The sequence below is a fragment of the Cherax quadricarinatus genome, chromosome 7 (genome assembly GCF_038502225.1).
Source record: "Cherax quadricarinatus isolate ZL_2023a chromosome 7, ASM3850222v1, whole genome shotgun sequence".
Taxonomy (NCBI): domain Eukaryota; kingdom Metazoa; phylum Arthropoda; class Malacostraca; order Decapoda; family Parastacidae; genus Cherax; species Cherax quadricarinatus.
In genome coordinates, this window is record NC_091298.1 from 62347945 (window position 1) to 62362528 (window position 14584).

Below are 14584 nucleotides of genomic sequence, written 5' to 3' on the forward strand. Positions count from 1 at the left end.
GTAAGAACTTTGCACGTATGATGCTTTATTTGCCTCATATCTGTAATTTAATCAAATTGAGGAGGAGGAGTATGGAAGAAGTGAATGTTTTCAGATACTTGGGAGTTGACGTGTCGGCGGATGGATTTATGAAGGATGAGGTTAATCATAGAATTGATGAGGGAAAAAAGGTGAGTGGTGCGTTGAGGTATATGTGGAGACAAAAAACGTTATCTATGGAGGCAAAGAAGGGAATGTATGAAAGTATAGTAGTACCAACACTCTTATATGGGTGTGAAGCTTGGGTGGTAAATGCAGCAGCGAGGAGACGGTTGGAGGCAGTGGAGATGTCCTGTCTAAGGGAATGTGTGGTGTAAATATTATGCAGAAAATTCGGAGTGTGGAAATTAGGATAAGGTGTGGAGTTAATAAAAGTATTAGTCAGAGGGCTGAAGAGGGGTTGTTGAGGTGGTTTGGTCATTTAGAGAGAATGGATCAAAGTAGAATGACATGGAGAGCGTATAAATCTGTAGGGGAAGGAAGGCGGGGTAGGGGTTGTCCTCGAAAAGGTTGGAAGGAAGGGGTAAGGGAGGTTTTGTGGCCGAGGGGTTTGGACTTCCAGCAGGCATGCACGAGCGTGTTCGATAGGAGTGAATGGAGACGAATGGTATTTGGGACCTGACGATCTGTTGGAGTGTGAGCAGGGTAACATTTAGTGAAGGGATTCAGGGAAACCGGTTGTTTTTATATAGCCAGACTTGAGTCCTGGAAATGGGAAGTACAATGCCTGCACTCTAAAGGAGGGGTTCAGGATATTAGCAGTTTGGAGGGATATGTTGTGTATCTTTGTACATATATGCTTCTAAACTGTTGTGTTCTGAGCACCTCTGCAAAAACAGTGATTATGTGTGATTGAGGTGAAAGTGTTGAATGATGAAAGTATTTTCTTTTTGGGGATTTTCTTTCTTTTTGGGTCAGTCTGCCTTGGTTTATAAATTTGGTTTATAAATTCATCTTTACTACCAAGATATTTTAATATTATAATGTTTAGATCTTAGATATTGAGGAAATTTTATATAATACAATGTACAGTACAGTATATTGTTTTACTAGATTTTTTTTACAGATAATCTTAATATAAAAATATTAAATGCTGGAGCCTGGGCTAGAGGAAGTGATCGGGTGGCTGTTAGTTTACCAATGGAGCTGGAGGACTTCATCCCAGAGGTTGAAGACTTCTACCGTAAGAAGCACTCAGGACGCAAGCTTCAGTGGCATCATCATATGTCCAATGGCACAGTAGGTGCCCACTTCTCATGTTTACTTTTTGGTTTTGAACTATTTACTCATCTGTATTCAGCTAGTATTTCATATTTATTTAAATCAAATGATCATTAGAAGTGTAATGTCCATGCTCTTCTGAAGTGTGTGATTAGGAAATTTTTTTTTATCATCTTACCATAATGGGGAAACTGCAAATGTGATAAAAAAAATTAACAACTTGTGGTGTTCCCAAGGTTTTGCTGTTATTAAACCTTTTTCACGTGGCATGTGAAACATAAGTATAGTATCAGCTATTACTGGCAATGTTTGCTAACTTTTGTATAGGTCATTGTGTGAATGTTGAAATTAGTTTATCAGACATGTATAAGAAAAGCCTAAATATAAGTCTGGTTTCCATGTATATCTTTTATATTTTCTATCCATAAATATTTGTGTCTGCCTGCCTGCTTTATGATGTAGTTCTTTACACATGAGATTCAAGTTCATATATAGAAGACAACTTTACACCTGTAACTTTTAAAATTAATCATTACAAATTATGTCAGTAATGACTAACCGTAGTCACTGATTAACAGCATAATGCTTGGTACAAGTGCTTTGTGCCCTAAGTGGTTTAGCACGTCCACTTGAGTATGATAAAATATTGGCACCAACATGACTGGTGAAGGTGAATGTGAATAATTTTTGACATCCACTGCTGATGCTCACTCTTCTTTCTTTTCCGTCATCACAGATAACCTTTTCCAATAATATGGGAAGATTTGACTTGGATGTCACCACCTTCCAAATGGCTGTCATGTTTGCGTGGAATCAGCGGACACACGACAAGATATCTTTTGACAACCTTCGACTTGCCACTGAGCTGCCAGATCCTGAATTGCGACGGACACTCTGGGTATATTTCCTCTTTTGATACTAGCTTGATATAATTCTCTCCTCTCCCTCTCGTTACCAAATTTAATTCACGTTGATTCTTAAGCATGGTATAAAAACGACATGGAAAATGGTAATGCTAGTGTGTGAAATGAGAAAATAAGAGTAAGATAAACCACTAAACATGTATGATGAATGCCTTAGCTACAGAAGTCTTCAGAGCAATAAGAAAAACAAAAAAGTGTTGTACAGAAGTGTTGAAGAAAGCAAGATAATATAAAAGGGAAACAAAAAAGAAAGCAAGAACAGCATATAATTTTCAAATATATGTAAGAAATTTTAATGAGTGTTGATTGATAATTAGCCACATTATATTAATGTGTAGATGATAGAGCATAAAATTTATTATTTGAATATTGATGATTTAATGAATCTGATTTACACAAGTAAACATGGTGAAATATCATGATTGCGTTAAAAATCAATGTATAGTGATGGTAGTGTTTGCTGAAATGGGATCAACTTCATTTTTTTTTTTTAACAAGTCGGCCGTCTCCCACCGAGGCAGGGTGACCCAAAAAAGAAAAAAAATCCCCAAAAAGAAAATACTTTCATCATCATTCAACACTTTCACCTCACTCACACATAATCACTGTTTTTGTGGAAGTGATCAGAACACAACAGTTTAGAAGCATATACCTATAAAGATACACAACATATCCCTCCAAACTGCTAATATCCCGAACCTCTCCTTTAGAGTGCAGGCATTGTACTTCCCATTTCCAGGACTCAAGTCCGGCTATATAAAAATAACTGGTTTCCCTGAATCCCTTCACTAAATATTGCCCTGCTCACACTCCAAGAGATCGTCAGGAAAAATATAAACTCTCCCACCCCCTTCAGCTTTGTTTCACTTAAAGCCAGGACATCCAGCTTCTTCTCATTCATAACATTCACAATCCTCTCTTTCTTATCATTTGCACAACATCCACACACATTCAGACTTCCCACTTTGACAATTTTCTTCTTATTCTTTTTAGTAATTATTACAGGAAAAGGGGTTACTAGCCCATTGTTCCCGGCATTTTAGTTGACTTACAACATGCATGGCTTACGGAGGAAAGATTCTTATTCCACTTCCCTATGGATATAAAAGGAAAAGTAATAAGACCAAGAACTATTAAGATAAAATCAAAGAAAACTCAGATGAGTGTGTATAAATAAACATGTACATGTATGTGTAGTGTGACCTAAGTGTAAGTAGAAGTAGCAAGACGTACCTGTAATCTTGCATATTTATGAGACACACAAAAGACACCAGCAATCCTACCATCATGTAAAACAATTACAGGCTTTCATTTCACACTCACTTGGCAGGACGGTAGTACCTCCCTGGGTGGTTGCTGTCTACCAGCCTACTACCTACAATCAACTTCATTATGTTCATTAAATCTTATAAGAGGAATATTTTAAGTGATATCTGTTTTAGATTTTTCATTTGGTGTATCAAAGCAGATATGCTATGTGTGTATTATGTCTGTTTTTATACATATTTGGAGTGAAAAAAGCACAGCTATGCTCAAGGTGTTTTGTGTTTAGTACTACTTAGTTTATTATAAAATTGTTTTATCTTTTCTCCTGTTAATCAACAAGATAATGTTGTGTGTTTATAGTCATCATAACTTATACTTTTTGACTGTAAGTTAATCTATAGCATGTCTTTAGACGGTTTATTCTTTACCTATATTTTTTTTCAGGTGTGGACACCACACTACACTTGCATATTCCAGTTTTTCATCATGTGTTTTTGTCAACAAAATTTTTTTTTTATGGAATTTCACTGTCCATGTAGGGATGTCTCCATGTGATAGATGCACTTCTGGTCCATGTTGCATAAATCAAACCTAATACATTATGACATGTAAAACATTGGGATACTTATTAGGCTTTGCAAATTCCACATTTCTTTATTAATGCCTGCAAAATATATGATTACTACACATGCACCAAATTGTCATATATAAAAGAGAAATTAATTTGGTCCAAAAACAACCAAGAAGAAAGTGATAATCCCTAGTCCCAACTTTGCATCAGGACAGTCCAACTTCGTCTGGCTGGGTGCCCATTTTCTTCTTAGTGCAAAAAAAGTTAAATTGAAAACCAGATTAGATTTCCCATGCCCAAATCTAATTGTTGTTTTTCCTGTTGTTTTGTAAGTGTCAGTATAAAAAGAGTTTAAAGTAAGAATAAGGTTGTCTTATAAAGCAAAACTGCATAAAGTGAGACAAACATATCTGAAGGCTATTTTGAAGTGTGTCAGTGTAGTATATGAGCTTTTTGCTACAGCCATTTTGTGATCTGATGGTAATTTTTTGTCTTAATTGTTCATAGATCTTCATCTCTGTCATTCATAAGCATTTTATTACAATTTACATTCTTTATGTTGCACATTTTTGTTTGTAGGAAGTGCACAGCATGACTGGTCAGAGACCAGTTTCTGTTAGCAGACAGTGGATCAAGCCTTCACCAGTCTTGTGCTAAATGATTTGCACAGGTTTAGCAATTCAAATAATAATAATTCTTGGCCCAAACTCTAACTTTCTATTGCTTGATGTAAAATGGTTTCATCATACTGTAGTTACATTTGAACCTCGGTATGGAGTCCATTTTCACTTTCATTCATAGGGTCATTCCACTTTTTTTTTTACCACCCTTATGTTGAAAAGTTTTTGGATATCCCTGTGGTTCAGTTGGGTGTGTAGGTTTCACTCAGGCTCCTTTTTTTTTTCTTTTGGGGGGAGTAAAGAGCCTATCCTTGCCTATTGTGTTTTATGTGTATGAGTATTTCATATAGTTAAAAGAGACATGTATAGCAAAAGGAGATCTTTCATTATTTTGATGTTTCAATTACAAGAAGCTTTACCTAGGAAAAATACAAAATATCAGTGTATAGTGCCAAAAGGCAGTCACATCAGGTGCTAGGCTAGTGTAAGGTCAGATGTAAGTGACATGTCCTTTCAGGTGTAAGTGGCATGTCTTTTCAGGTGTAAGTGACATGTCCTTTCAGGTGTAAGTGACATGTCCTTTCAGGTGTAAGTGACATGTCCTTTCAGGTGTGACATGTCCTTTCAGGTGTAAGTGACATGGCCTTTCAGGTGTAAGTGACATGTCCTTTTAGGTGTAAATGACATGTCCTTTCAGGTGTGACATGTCCTTTCAGGTGTAAGTGACATGTCCTTTCAGGTGTAAGTGACACGTCCTTTCAGGTGTAAGTGACACGTCCTTTCAGGTGTAAGTGACACGTTCTTTCAGGTGGGGTGGGCATGCATGGCAGACTGACAGAGACACACAGACAGACAGACAGACAGAGACAGACAGACACACACAGACACACACACAGACACACACACACACAGACACACACACAGACACACACACACAGACACACACACACAGACACACACACACAGACACACACACACAGACACACACACACAGACACACACACAGACACACACACACACAGACACAGACACACACACACACAGACACAGACACACACACACAGACACACACACACAGACACACAGACATGCACACACAGACACACAGACACACACACACACACACAGACATGCACACACAGAGACACACACACAGACACACACACAGACACACACACACAGACACACACACACAGACACACACACACACAGACACACACACACAGACACACACACACAGACACACACACACAGACACACACATATTTTTTGTTTTTTTTCAACAAGTCGGCCGTCTCCCACCAAGGCAGGGTGACCCAAAAAAGAAAGAAAATCCCCAAAAAGAAAATACTTTCATCATCATTCAACACTTTCACCACACTCACACATTATCACTGTTTTTGCAGAGGTGCTCAGAATACAACAGTTTAGAAGCATACACATATAAAGATACACAACATATCCCTCCAAACTGCCAATATCCCAAACCCCTCCTTTAAAGTGCAGGCATTGTACTTCCCATTTCCAGGACTCAAGTCCGACTATATGAAAATAACCGGTTTCCCTGAATCCCTTCACTAAATATTACCCTGCTCACACTCCAACAGATCGTCAGGTCCCAAGTACCATTCGTCTCCATTCACTCCTATCTAACACGCTCACGCACGCTTGCTGGAAGTCCAAGCCCCTTGCCCACAAAACCTCCTTTACCCCCTCTCTCCAACCCTTTTGAGGACGACCCCTACCTCGCCTTCCTTCCCCTATAGATTTATATGCTTTCCATGTCATTCTACTTTGATCCATTCTCTCTAAATGACCAAACCACCTCAACAACCCCTCTTCTGCCCTCTGACTTATACTTTTATTAACTCCACACCTTTTCCTAATTTCCACACTCCGAATTTTCTGCATAATATTTACACCACACATTGCCCTTAGACAGGACATCTCCACTGCCTCCAACCGTCTCCTCGCTGCTGCATTTACCACCCAAGCTTCACACCCATATAAGAGTGTTGGTACTACTATACTTTCATACATTCCCTTCTTTGCCTCAATAGATAATGTTTTTTGACTCCACATATACCTCAATGCACCACTCACCTTTTTTCCCTCATCAATTCTATGATTAACCTCATCCTTCATAAATCCATCCGCCGACACGTCAACTCCCAAGTATCTGAAAACATTTACTTCTTCCATACTCCTCCTCCCCAATTTGATATCCAATTTTTCTTTATCTAAATCATTTGATACCTTCATCACCTTACTCTTTTCTATGTTCACTTTCAACTTTCTACCTTTACACACATTCCCAAACTCATTTATTTATTTATTTAGCTACATTAATTAAAATAAATTTTTGAATACACAGAAAAAAATAGTGTGCTGAAAGTTCTATAGTGACTGATTAGTATGACAGGAGTAAGCTAGGATCTATAGCAAGCCAACAAAACATTGTTTCTTTTTGAGTATTCTATGCTTTTTTCACAATCATTTAATTTAATGATGTGCCAGAGTATCTGTATGAGAGGTATCTGCTGATTTTATTTGTATCAGTATTGGGTAATTTTTATGGTCTCGGTACAAGCTAATTTTGATGTTATTGGTATGAGCCTAAAATTTAGTACAGTGGACCCCCGGTTAATGATTTTAATCCGTGCAAGAGGGATAATTGTTATGCGAAATAATCGTTATGCGAATGAATTTTCCCCATAAGAAATAATGGAAATAAAATTAATCCGTGCAAGACGCCCAAAAGTATGAAAAAAAATTTTTTTTACCACATGAAATGTTAATTTTAATACACACAAACTGAAAAAGGCATGCACAATTACATGACACTTACTTTTATTGAAGATCTGGTGATGATTGATGGGATGGGAGGAGGGGAGAGCATTATCTTCTTACTGTTTAGAAGGGGAATCCCCTTCCATTACGACTTGAGGTAGCAAGTCCTTTTCCGGGGTTACTTCCCTTCTTCTTTTAATGCCACTAGGACCAGCTTGAGAGTCACTGGACCTCTGTCGCACAACAAATCTGTCCATAGAGCTCTGTACCTCCCGTTCCTTTACGATTTGTCTAAAATGGGCCACAACATTGTCATTGAAATAGTCACCAGCACAGCTTGCAACAGCTGTGTCAGGGTGATTTTCATCTATAAAGGTTTGCAGTTCAACCCACTGTGCACACATTTCCTTAATCTTTGAAGTAGGCACAATGGATTCCACAACTGGCATAGGCTTCTCAGGGTTAGCCCCAAACCCTTCAAAATCTTTCTTAATTTCCATACTAATTCTCACCCTTTTTACCACAGGGTTGGCACTAGAAGCTTTCTTGGGGCCCATGGTCACTTATTTTCCAGAAACAGCACCGAAAACACTGTAATAATACGAAATATTCCGAGTGTATGCTTGGATGTTACCGCGGAGGCTGGCTGGTAAACAATGGGACGGGCGGCACATGTGAGGGCACATTGGACGCGTCTCGGACGAAAATCGGTGAGCGGGTTTTTAATCGGTATGCGCGGCAAAAATTTTGCGATAAAAGTAAGCGGTATGCGGAAAAATCGCTATGTGATGCCATCGTTATGCGGGGGTCCACTGTATTAGTATCATTATAGGTAAAAATTTGGTATCATCCCATCCCTAACTTGATAGAAGTCATTTACATGGAAAATATTAGATGTCTGAGATAATTTTTATCATATCAAAATCAAGGTTTTAATTTTGTATATGCTGTTTGCAGTATTTGAAATTTCTTCCTTTTGTGTTTCCTTTCAGTCTTTGGTAGCATTTCCCAAAATGAAAAGGCAAGTTCTCAGTATGTCTGGGGAGGTGACGTCTCCGAAGGATTTCACAGAAAACACACTCTTCTGGGTTAACCAGGAGTTTGCTCCTATGTGAGTAGAGCTTAAGGTTTTGTGATCCACTGATTCCTTCAATCCTAACTTAATAATTATTAAAAAGTAACTAATGAAAATGGATGGTTCATATCTTGGTGATTAGATAACTAATTTTGATTTATAGATTTTTTACTCAAACCCTGACAAAGATGGTCTTCTCATGTATAGGGAACTTAAGCATTATGGCCATTCATGCAAAATTTCAACTAGTTTAGACTTTTTTTAGGATATAATGCCTATAAGTGTAATGACTATCCCAGACTTCAGCAATGGAATGAATGGATCAGTCCTGCACCTGTTGTGTGGAAATGTTCATGATCATAATACCAATAACAGTGTCCGAACAATTGAATCAGGTCTAGTAAATACCCATACAACAGACCAGGGTGCCTTACCTGTCCTCGGGAAATTTGGAAAAAATCAAATATTTTTGCTAATTTGAGGCTGATTTAAAGTTACTTTTGGTCCTCTATTCTATTTTATCAATGATACCAACAAACAGCCAATAAAACCATCTTAGGAAATACCTTAGAGACCATTTTCAATCAAATACAGGGTCAGATTTAAGCTTTTCCCCATCATGTATCACATGGAGCAGGATTTGTTTATATGTACTACAGTAGAATCCCCGTATCCACAGATTTGGTTTCCATGGTTTCAGTTATCCACGGTTTACTGTGGCCTGAAAATAACCCTTAATTTTGCTAAATAATGACACCAAAGCACAAAAGTAGTGATAGTGACAGTTCTTCAAAGTCTAAGAGAAGCTATGAAGTGCTTCCCATCAGTGAAAAAGTGCTAATTCTTCACTTATTGTGTATAATTTATCAATTAAACTTTATCATAGGTATGTATGTAAACAAAAAATGACATATATATATAGGGTTCGTTACTATCCACGGTTTCAGGTATCCATGGCAGGGCTTGGAATGTATCTCCTGCAGATACGGGAGGACTGTTGTATGTGCACACACCGCACAGACCTATTCTCTCATATATTGGACAAAATTTATCACTCAGCATTTTGTGAGAGAGTTGAGCTCAAGACATAGAGATATGTTAGGGACCCTGGTGGCAAAAACAAAGTCATATGATAGACAGGAAAAGCATTAATAACATAGGTGTACCTCTTTGATCTGGAGCTAGGAAGTATCTGTTAGAGAGGATGTATTCTCATTTTCTTGGTCTCATTTGATAGAATGGAAGATATATTACAGAAATAGAGATGATTTTGATTGGTTTAATGATGAAAAGTACCCTGAAATTGAGCTCAAAGTAGCAGAAATGTTCGATTTTTGTCGATGCTCAAGAGTAAACAAATCACGCCATGCGTTCAGTACATGTTAGCTGGTGAGTCTGATATTCTTTCACAAGTGCATTGATATCATTTATACCATTTTTACAATAATGCAGTAGTCTGCATAACAGTAAATCTTCTATTTTTCTGAAAATAAAAATTCAAAATGGAAAGCAAGAGTAATGTAAGAGGGGCCTGGAGCCATGACTAATGAACAGAAAATTTTTTATTTTAGTGCCAGGAATGTCTGTCTTGTTTATTCTGGACCCTGTTTTGAAATTGGCCAGATTGCCAATTTTTGACCACTTCATTGGGTAATTGAAATCGGTAAATGGGTGGTTTCTTGTACTCATTCAATAGAACAAATGGAGTGAAATAACTATGATTTTAGTCGACTGGAACATTGGAATTGGCCGAAAATGAGGCTCAAAGTGGGCAAAATTGCCAATGCTAACTTCGCGAGAGCATAATTCTGTAAGTTTTCCTTCAAATTTCATACTTTTGGTGTCATTACCATCGGGAAAAGATTCTCTATCATTTCACAAGAAAAAATAATTTTTTTTTTTTTTCGACCCTGAGAACGAGTTCAGGATAGGGGGTCTCGACCCTGAAAGGGAAAATCCAGTGGCCACAGGCAGTATTTTACCTTAGTCAAACATTCTTGGCCATGGCTGACCAAGTACAGTTAATTATTTTGGTTTTCTTTTTCTGTCTCATAAACACGCTAAGATAACAGGGATATCTTGCTACTCCTACTTACACTTTGGTCACACTTCACAGACACGCACATGCATATATATATATACATACATCTAGGTTTTCCTCCTTTTTCTAAATAGCTCTTGTTCTTTTTTATTTCTTCTATTGTCCATGGGGAAGTGGAAAAGAATCTTTCCTCCGTAAGCCATGCGTGTCGTATGAGGCGACTAAAATGCCGGGAGCAATGGGCTAGTAACCCCTTCTCCTGTATACAATTACTAAAAAAGAGAAGAAGAAAAACTTTATAAAACTGGGTTGCTTAAATGTGCGTGGATGTAGTGCGGATGACAAGAAACAGATGATTGCTGATGTTATGAATGAAAAGAAGTTGGATGTCCTGGCCCTAAGCGAAACAAAGCTGAAGGGGGTAGGAGAGTTTCAGTGGGGGGAAATAAATGGGATTAAATCTGGAGTATCTGAGAGAGTTAGAGCAAAGGAAGGGGTAGCAGTAATGTTAAATGATCAGTTATGGAAGGAGAAAAGAGAATATGAATGTGTAAATTCAAGAATTATGTGGATTAAAGTAAAGGTTGGATGCGAGAAGTGGGTCATAATAAGCGTGTATGCACCTGGAGAAGAGAGGAATGCAGAGGAGAGAGAGAGATTTTGGGAGATGTTAAGTGAATGTATAGGAGCCTTTGAACCAAGTGAGAGAGTAATTGTGGTAGGGGACTTGAATGCTAAAGTAGGAGAAACTTTTAGAGAGGGTGTGGTAGGTAAGTTTGGGGTGCCAGGTGTAAATGATAATGGGAGCCCTTTGATTGAACTTTGTATAGAAAGGGGTTTAGTTATAGGTAATACATATTTTAAGAAAAAGAGGATAAATAAGTATACACGATATGATGTAGGGCGAAATGACAGTAGTTTGTTGGATTATGTATTGGTAGATAAAAGACTGTTGAGTAGACTTCAGGATGTACATGTTTATAGAGGGGCCACAGATATATCAGATCACTTTCTAGTTGTAGCTACACTGAGAGTAAAAGGTAGATGGGATACAAGGAGAATAGAAGCATCAGGGAAGAGAGAGGTGAAGGTTTATAAACTAAAAGAGGAGGCAGTTAGGGTAAGATATAAACAGCTATTGGAGGATAGATGGGCTAATGAGAGCATAGGCAATGGGGTCGAAGAGGTATGGGGTAGGTTTAAAAATGTAGTGTTAGAGTGTTCAGCAGAAGTTTGTGGTTACAGGAAAGTGGGTGCAGGAGGGAAGAGGAGCGATTGGTGGAATGATGATGTAAAGAGAGTAGTAAGGGAGAAAAAGTTAGCATATGAGAAGTTTTTACAAAGTAGAAGTGATGCAAGGAGGGAAGAGTATATGGAGAAAAAGAGAGAAGTTAAGAGAGTGGTGAAGCAATGTAAAAAGAGAGCAAATGAGAGAGTGGGTGAGATGTTATCAACAAATTTTGTTGAAAATAAGAAAAAGTTTTGGAGTGAGATTAACAAGTTAAGAAAGCCTAGAGAACAAATGGATTTGTCAGTTAAAAATAGGAGAGGAGAGTTATTAAATGGAGAGTTAGAGGTATTGGGAAGATGGAGGGAATATTTTGAGGAATTGTTAAATGTTGATGAAGATAGGGAAGCTGTGATTTCGTGTATAGGGCAAGGAGGAATAACATCTTGTAGGAGTGAGGAAGAGCCAGTTGTGAGTGTGGGGGAAGTTCGTGAGGCAGTAGGTAAAATGAAAGGGGGCAAGGCAGCCGGAATTGATGGGATAAAGATAGAAATGTTAAAAGCAGGTGGGGATATAGTTTTGGAGTGGTTGGTGCAATTATTTAATAAATGTATGGAAGAGGGTAAGGTACCTAGGGATTGGCAGAGAGCATGCATAGTTCCTTTGTATAAAGGCAAAGGGGATAAAAGAGAGTGCAAAAATTATAGGGGGATAAGTCTGTTGAGTGTACCTGGTAAAGTGTATGGTAGAGTTATAATTGAAAGAATTAAGAGTAAGACGGAGAATAGGATAGCAGATGAACAAGGAGGCTTTAGGAAAGGTAGGGGGTGTGTGGACCAGGTGTTTACAGTGAAACATATAAGTGAACAGTATTTAGATAAGGCTAAAGAGGTCTTTGTGGCATTTATGGATTTGGAAAAGGCGTATGACAGGGTGGATAGGGGGGCAATGTGGCAGATGTTGCAAGTGTATGGTGTAGGAGGTAGGTTACTGAAAGCAGTGAAGAGTTTTTACGAGGATAGTGAGGCTCAAGTTAGAGTATGTAGGAAAGAGGGAAATTTTTTCCCAGTAAAAGTAGGCCTTAGACAAGGATGTGTGATGTCACCGTGGTTGTTTAATATATTTATAGATGGGGTTGTAAGAGAAGTAAATGCGAGGGTCTTGGCAAGAGGCGTGGAGTTAAAAGATAAAGAATCACACACAAAGTGGGAGTTGTCACAGCTGCTCTTTGCTGATGACACTGTGCTCTTGGGAGATTCTGAAGAGAAGTTGCAGAGATTGGTGGATGAATTTGGTAGGGTGTGCAAAAGAAGAAAATTAAAGGTGAATACAGGAAAGAGTAAGGTTATGAGGATAACAAAAAGATTAGGTGATGAAAGATTGAATATCAGATTGGAGGGAGAGAGTATGGAGGAGGTGAACGTATTCAGATATTTGGGAGTGGACGTGTCAGCGGATGGGTCTATGAAAGATGAGGTGAATCATAGAATTGATGAGGGAAAAAGAGTGAGTGGTGCACTTAGGAGTCTGTGGAGACAAAGAACTTTGTCCTTGGAGGCAAAGAGGGGAATGTATGAGAGTATAGTTTTACCAACGCTCTTATATGGGTGTGAAGCGTGGGTGATGAATGTTGCAGCGAGGAGAAGGCTGGAGGCAGTGGAGATGTCGTGTCTGAGGGCAATGTGTGGTGTGAATATAATGCAGAGAATTCGTAGTTTGGAAGTTAGGAGGAGGTGTGGGATTACCAAAACTGTTGTCCAGAGGGCTGAGGAAGGGTTGTTGAGGTGGTTCGGACATGTAGAGAGAATGGAGCGAAACAGAATGACTTCAAGAGTGTATCAGTCTGTAGTGGAAGGAAGGCGGGGTAGGGGTCGGCCTAGGAAGGGTTGGAGGGAGGGGGTAAAGGAGGTTTTGTGTGCGAGGGGCTTGGACTTCCAGCAGGCATGTGTGAGCGTGTTTGATAGGAGTGAATGGAGACAAATGGTTTTTAATACTTGACGTGCTGTTGGAGTGTGAGCAAAGTAACATTTATGAAGGGATTCAGGGAAACCGGCAGGCCGGACTTGAGTCCTGGAGATGGGAAGTACAGTGCCTGCACTCTGAAGGAGGGGTGTTAATGTTGCAGTTTAAAAACTGTAGTGTAAAGCACCCTTCTGGCAAGACAGTGATGGAGTGAATGATGGTGAAAGTTTTTCTTTTTCGGGCCACCCTGCCTTGGTGGGAATCGGCCAGTGTGATAATAATAAATAATAATAAAAATAATATATAATTTACTTGTACTCATCTTTGGTCCCAGTCATACTGAGACAATGTAGTAGTTTGCTTTTAATGTACAAGAATTGATAAGAGAAGTGTGGATTCTTTTATGGAAGGTGGTTCGTAAGAAGGGTTTGCAGTTTAACTAGAATATGGCTAACTTTTAAACAGAAGCATAATTTTTGTTAAGGTGTGAGTGATTTATTATTTTTTTAGAAGTCACTGATCTGCTAGTCTTTTGATGATAATGAACTTTATTAATTCTTAAAAGTAGCCATTATGTCTGATGTATTAACATTTTTCACTCTATGTATTGTAATCTTATTTCAACAGTAAAAATGGGAAGCCTCAGAAAAGGGGAAAAGTAAATCTTATTGGGCGACTACAGCTGAGCACTGAGAAGAGCAAAGAGGAGGACAATGAGGGCATTGTACAGCTGAGAATACTGCGCACCCAGGTCAGCGTTTTTGCATCACTTTTTGATGTTGTGTACCCTCGTTGCTTAGTAGCAAATGTGTGTGCTATGCTTTCACTATTGTATACCCTCATTGCTT

General features: G+C 38.6%; 1 protein-coding gene across 7 annotated transcripts in view; it reads left to right on the forward strand.

The window, feature by feature from the left end:
• Cul5 (cullin 5) overlaps positions 1–14584 on the forward strand; it is a 45657-nt gene that overhangs the window by 16364 nt on the left and 14709 nt on the right. For all 7 annotated transcript variants that reach the window (XR_008406730.2, XR_008406731.2, XR_008406732.2 and 4 more), the window contains 4 exons: positions 1106–1278; positions 1997–2158; positions 8423–8541; positions 14364–14487. Coding sequence is in view for 4 of the 7 variants with exons in the window: in XM_053774197.2 (XP_053630172.2) it covers positions 1106–1278; positions 1997–2158; positions 8423–8541; positions 14364–14487 (578 nt within the window). In the remaining 3 variants the exon portion in view is untranslated. The remainder of the gene's footprint in view (positions 1–1105; positions 1279–1996; positions 2159–8422; positions 8542–14363; positions 14488–14584) is intronic.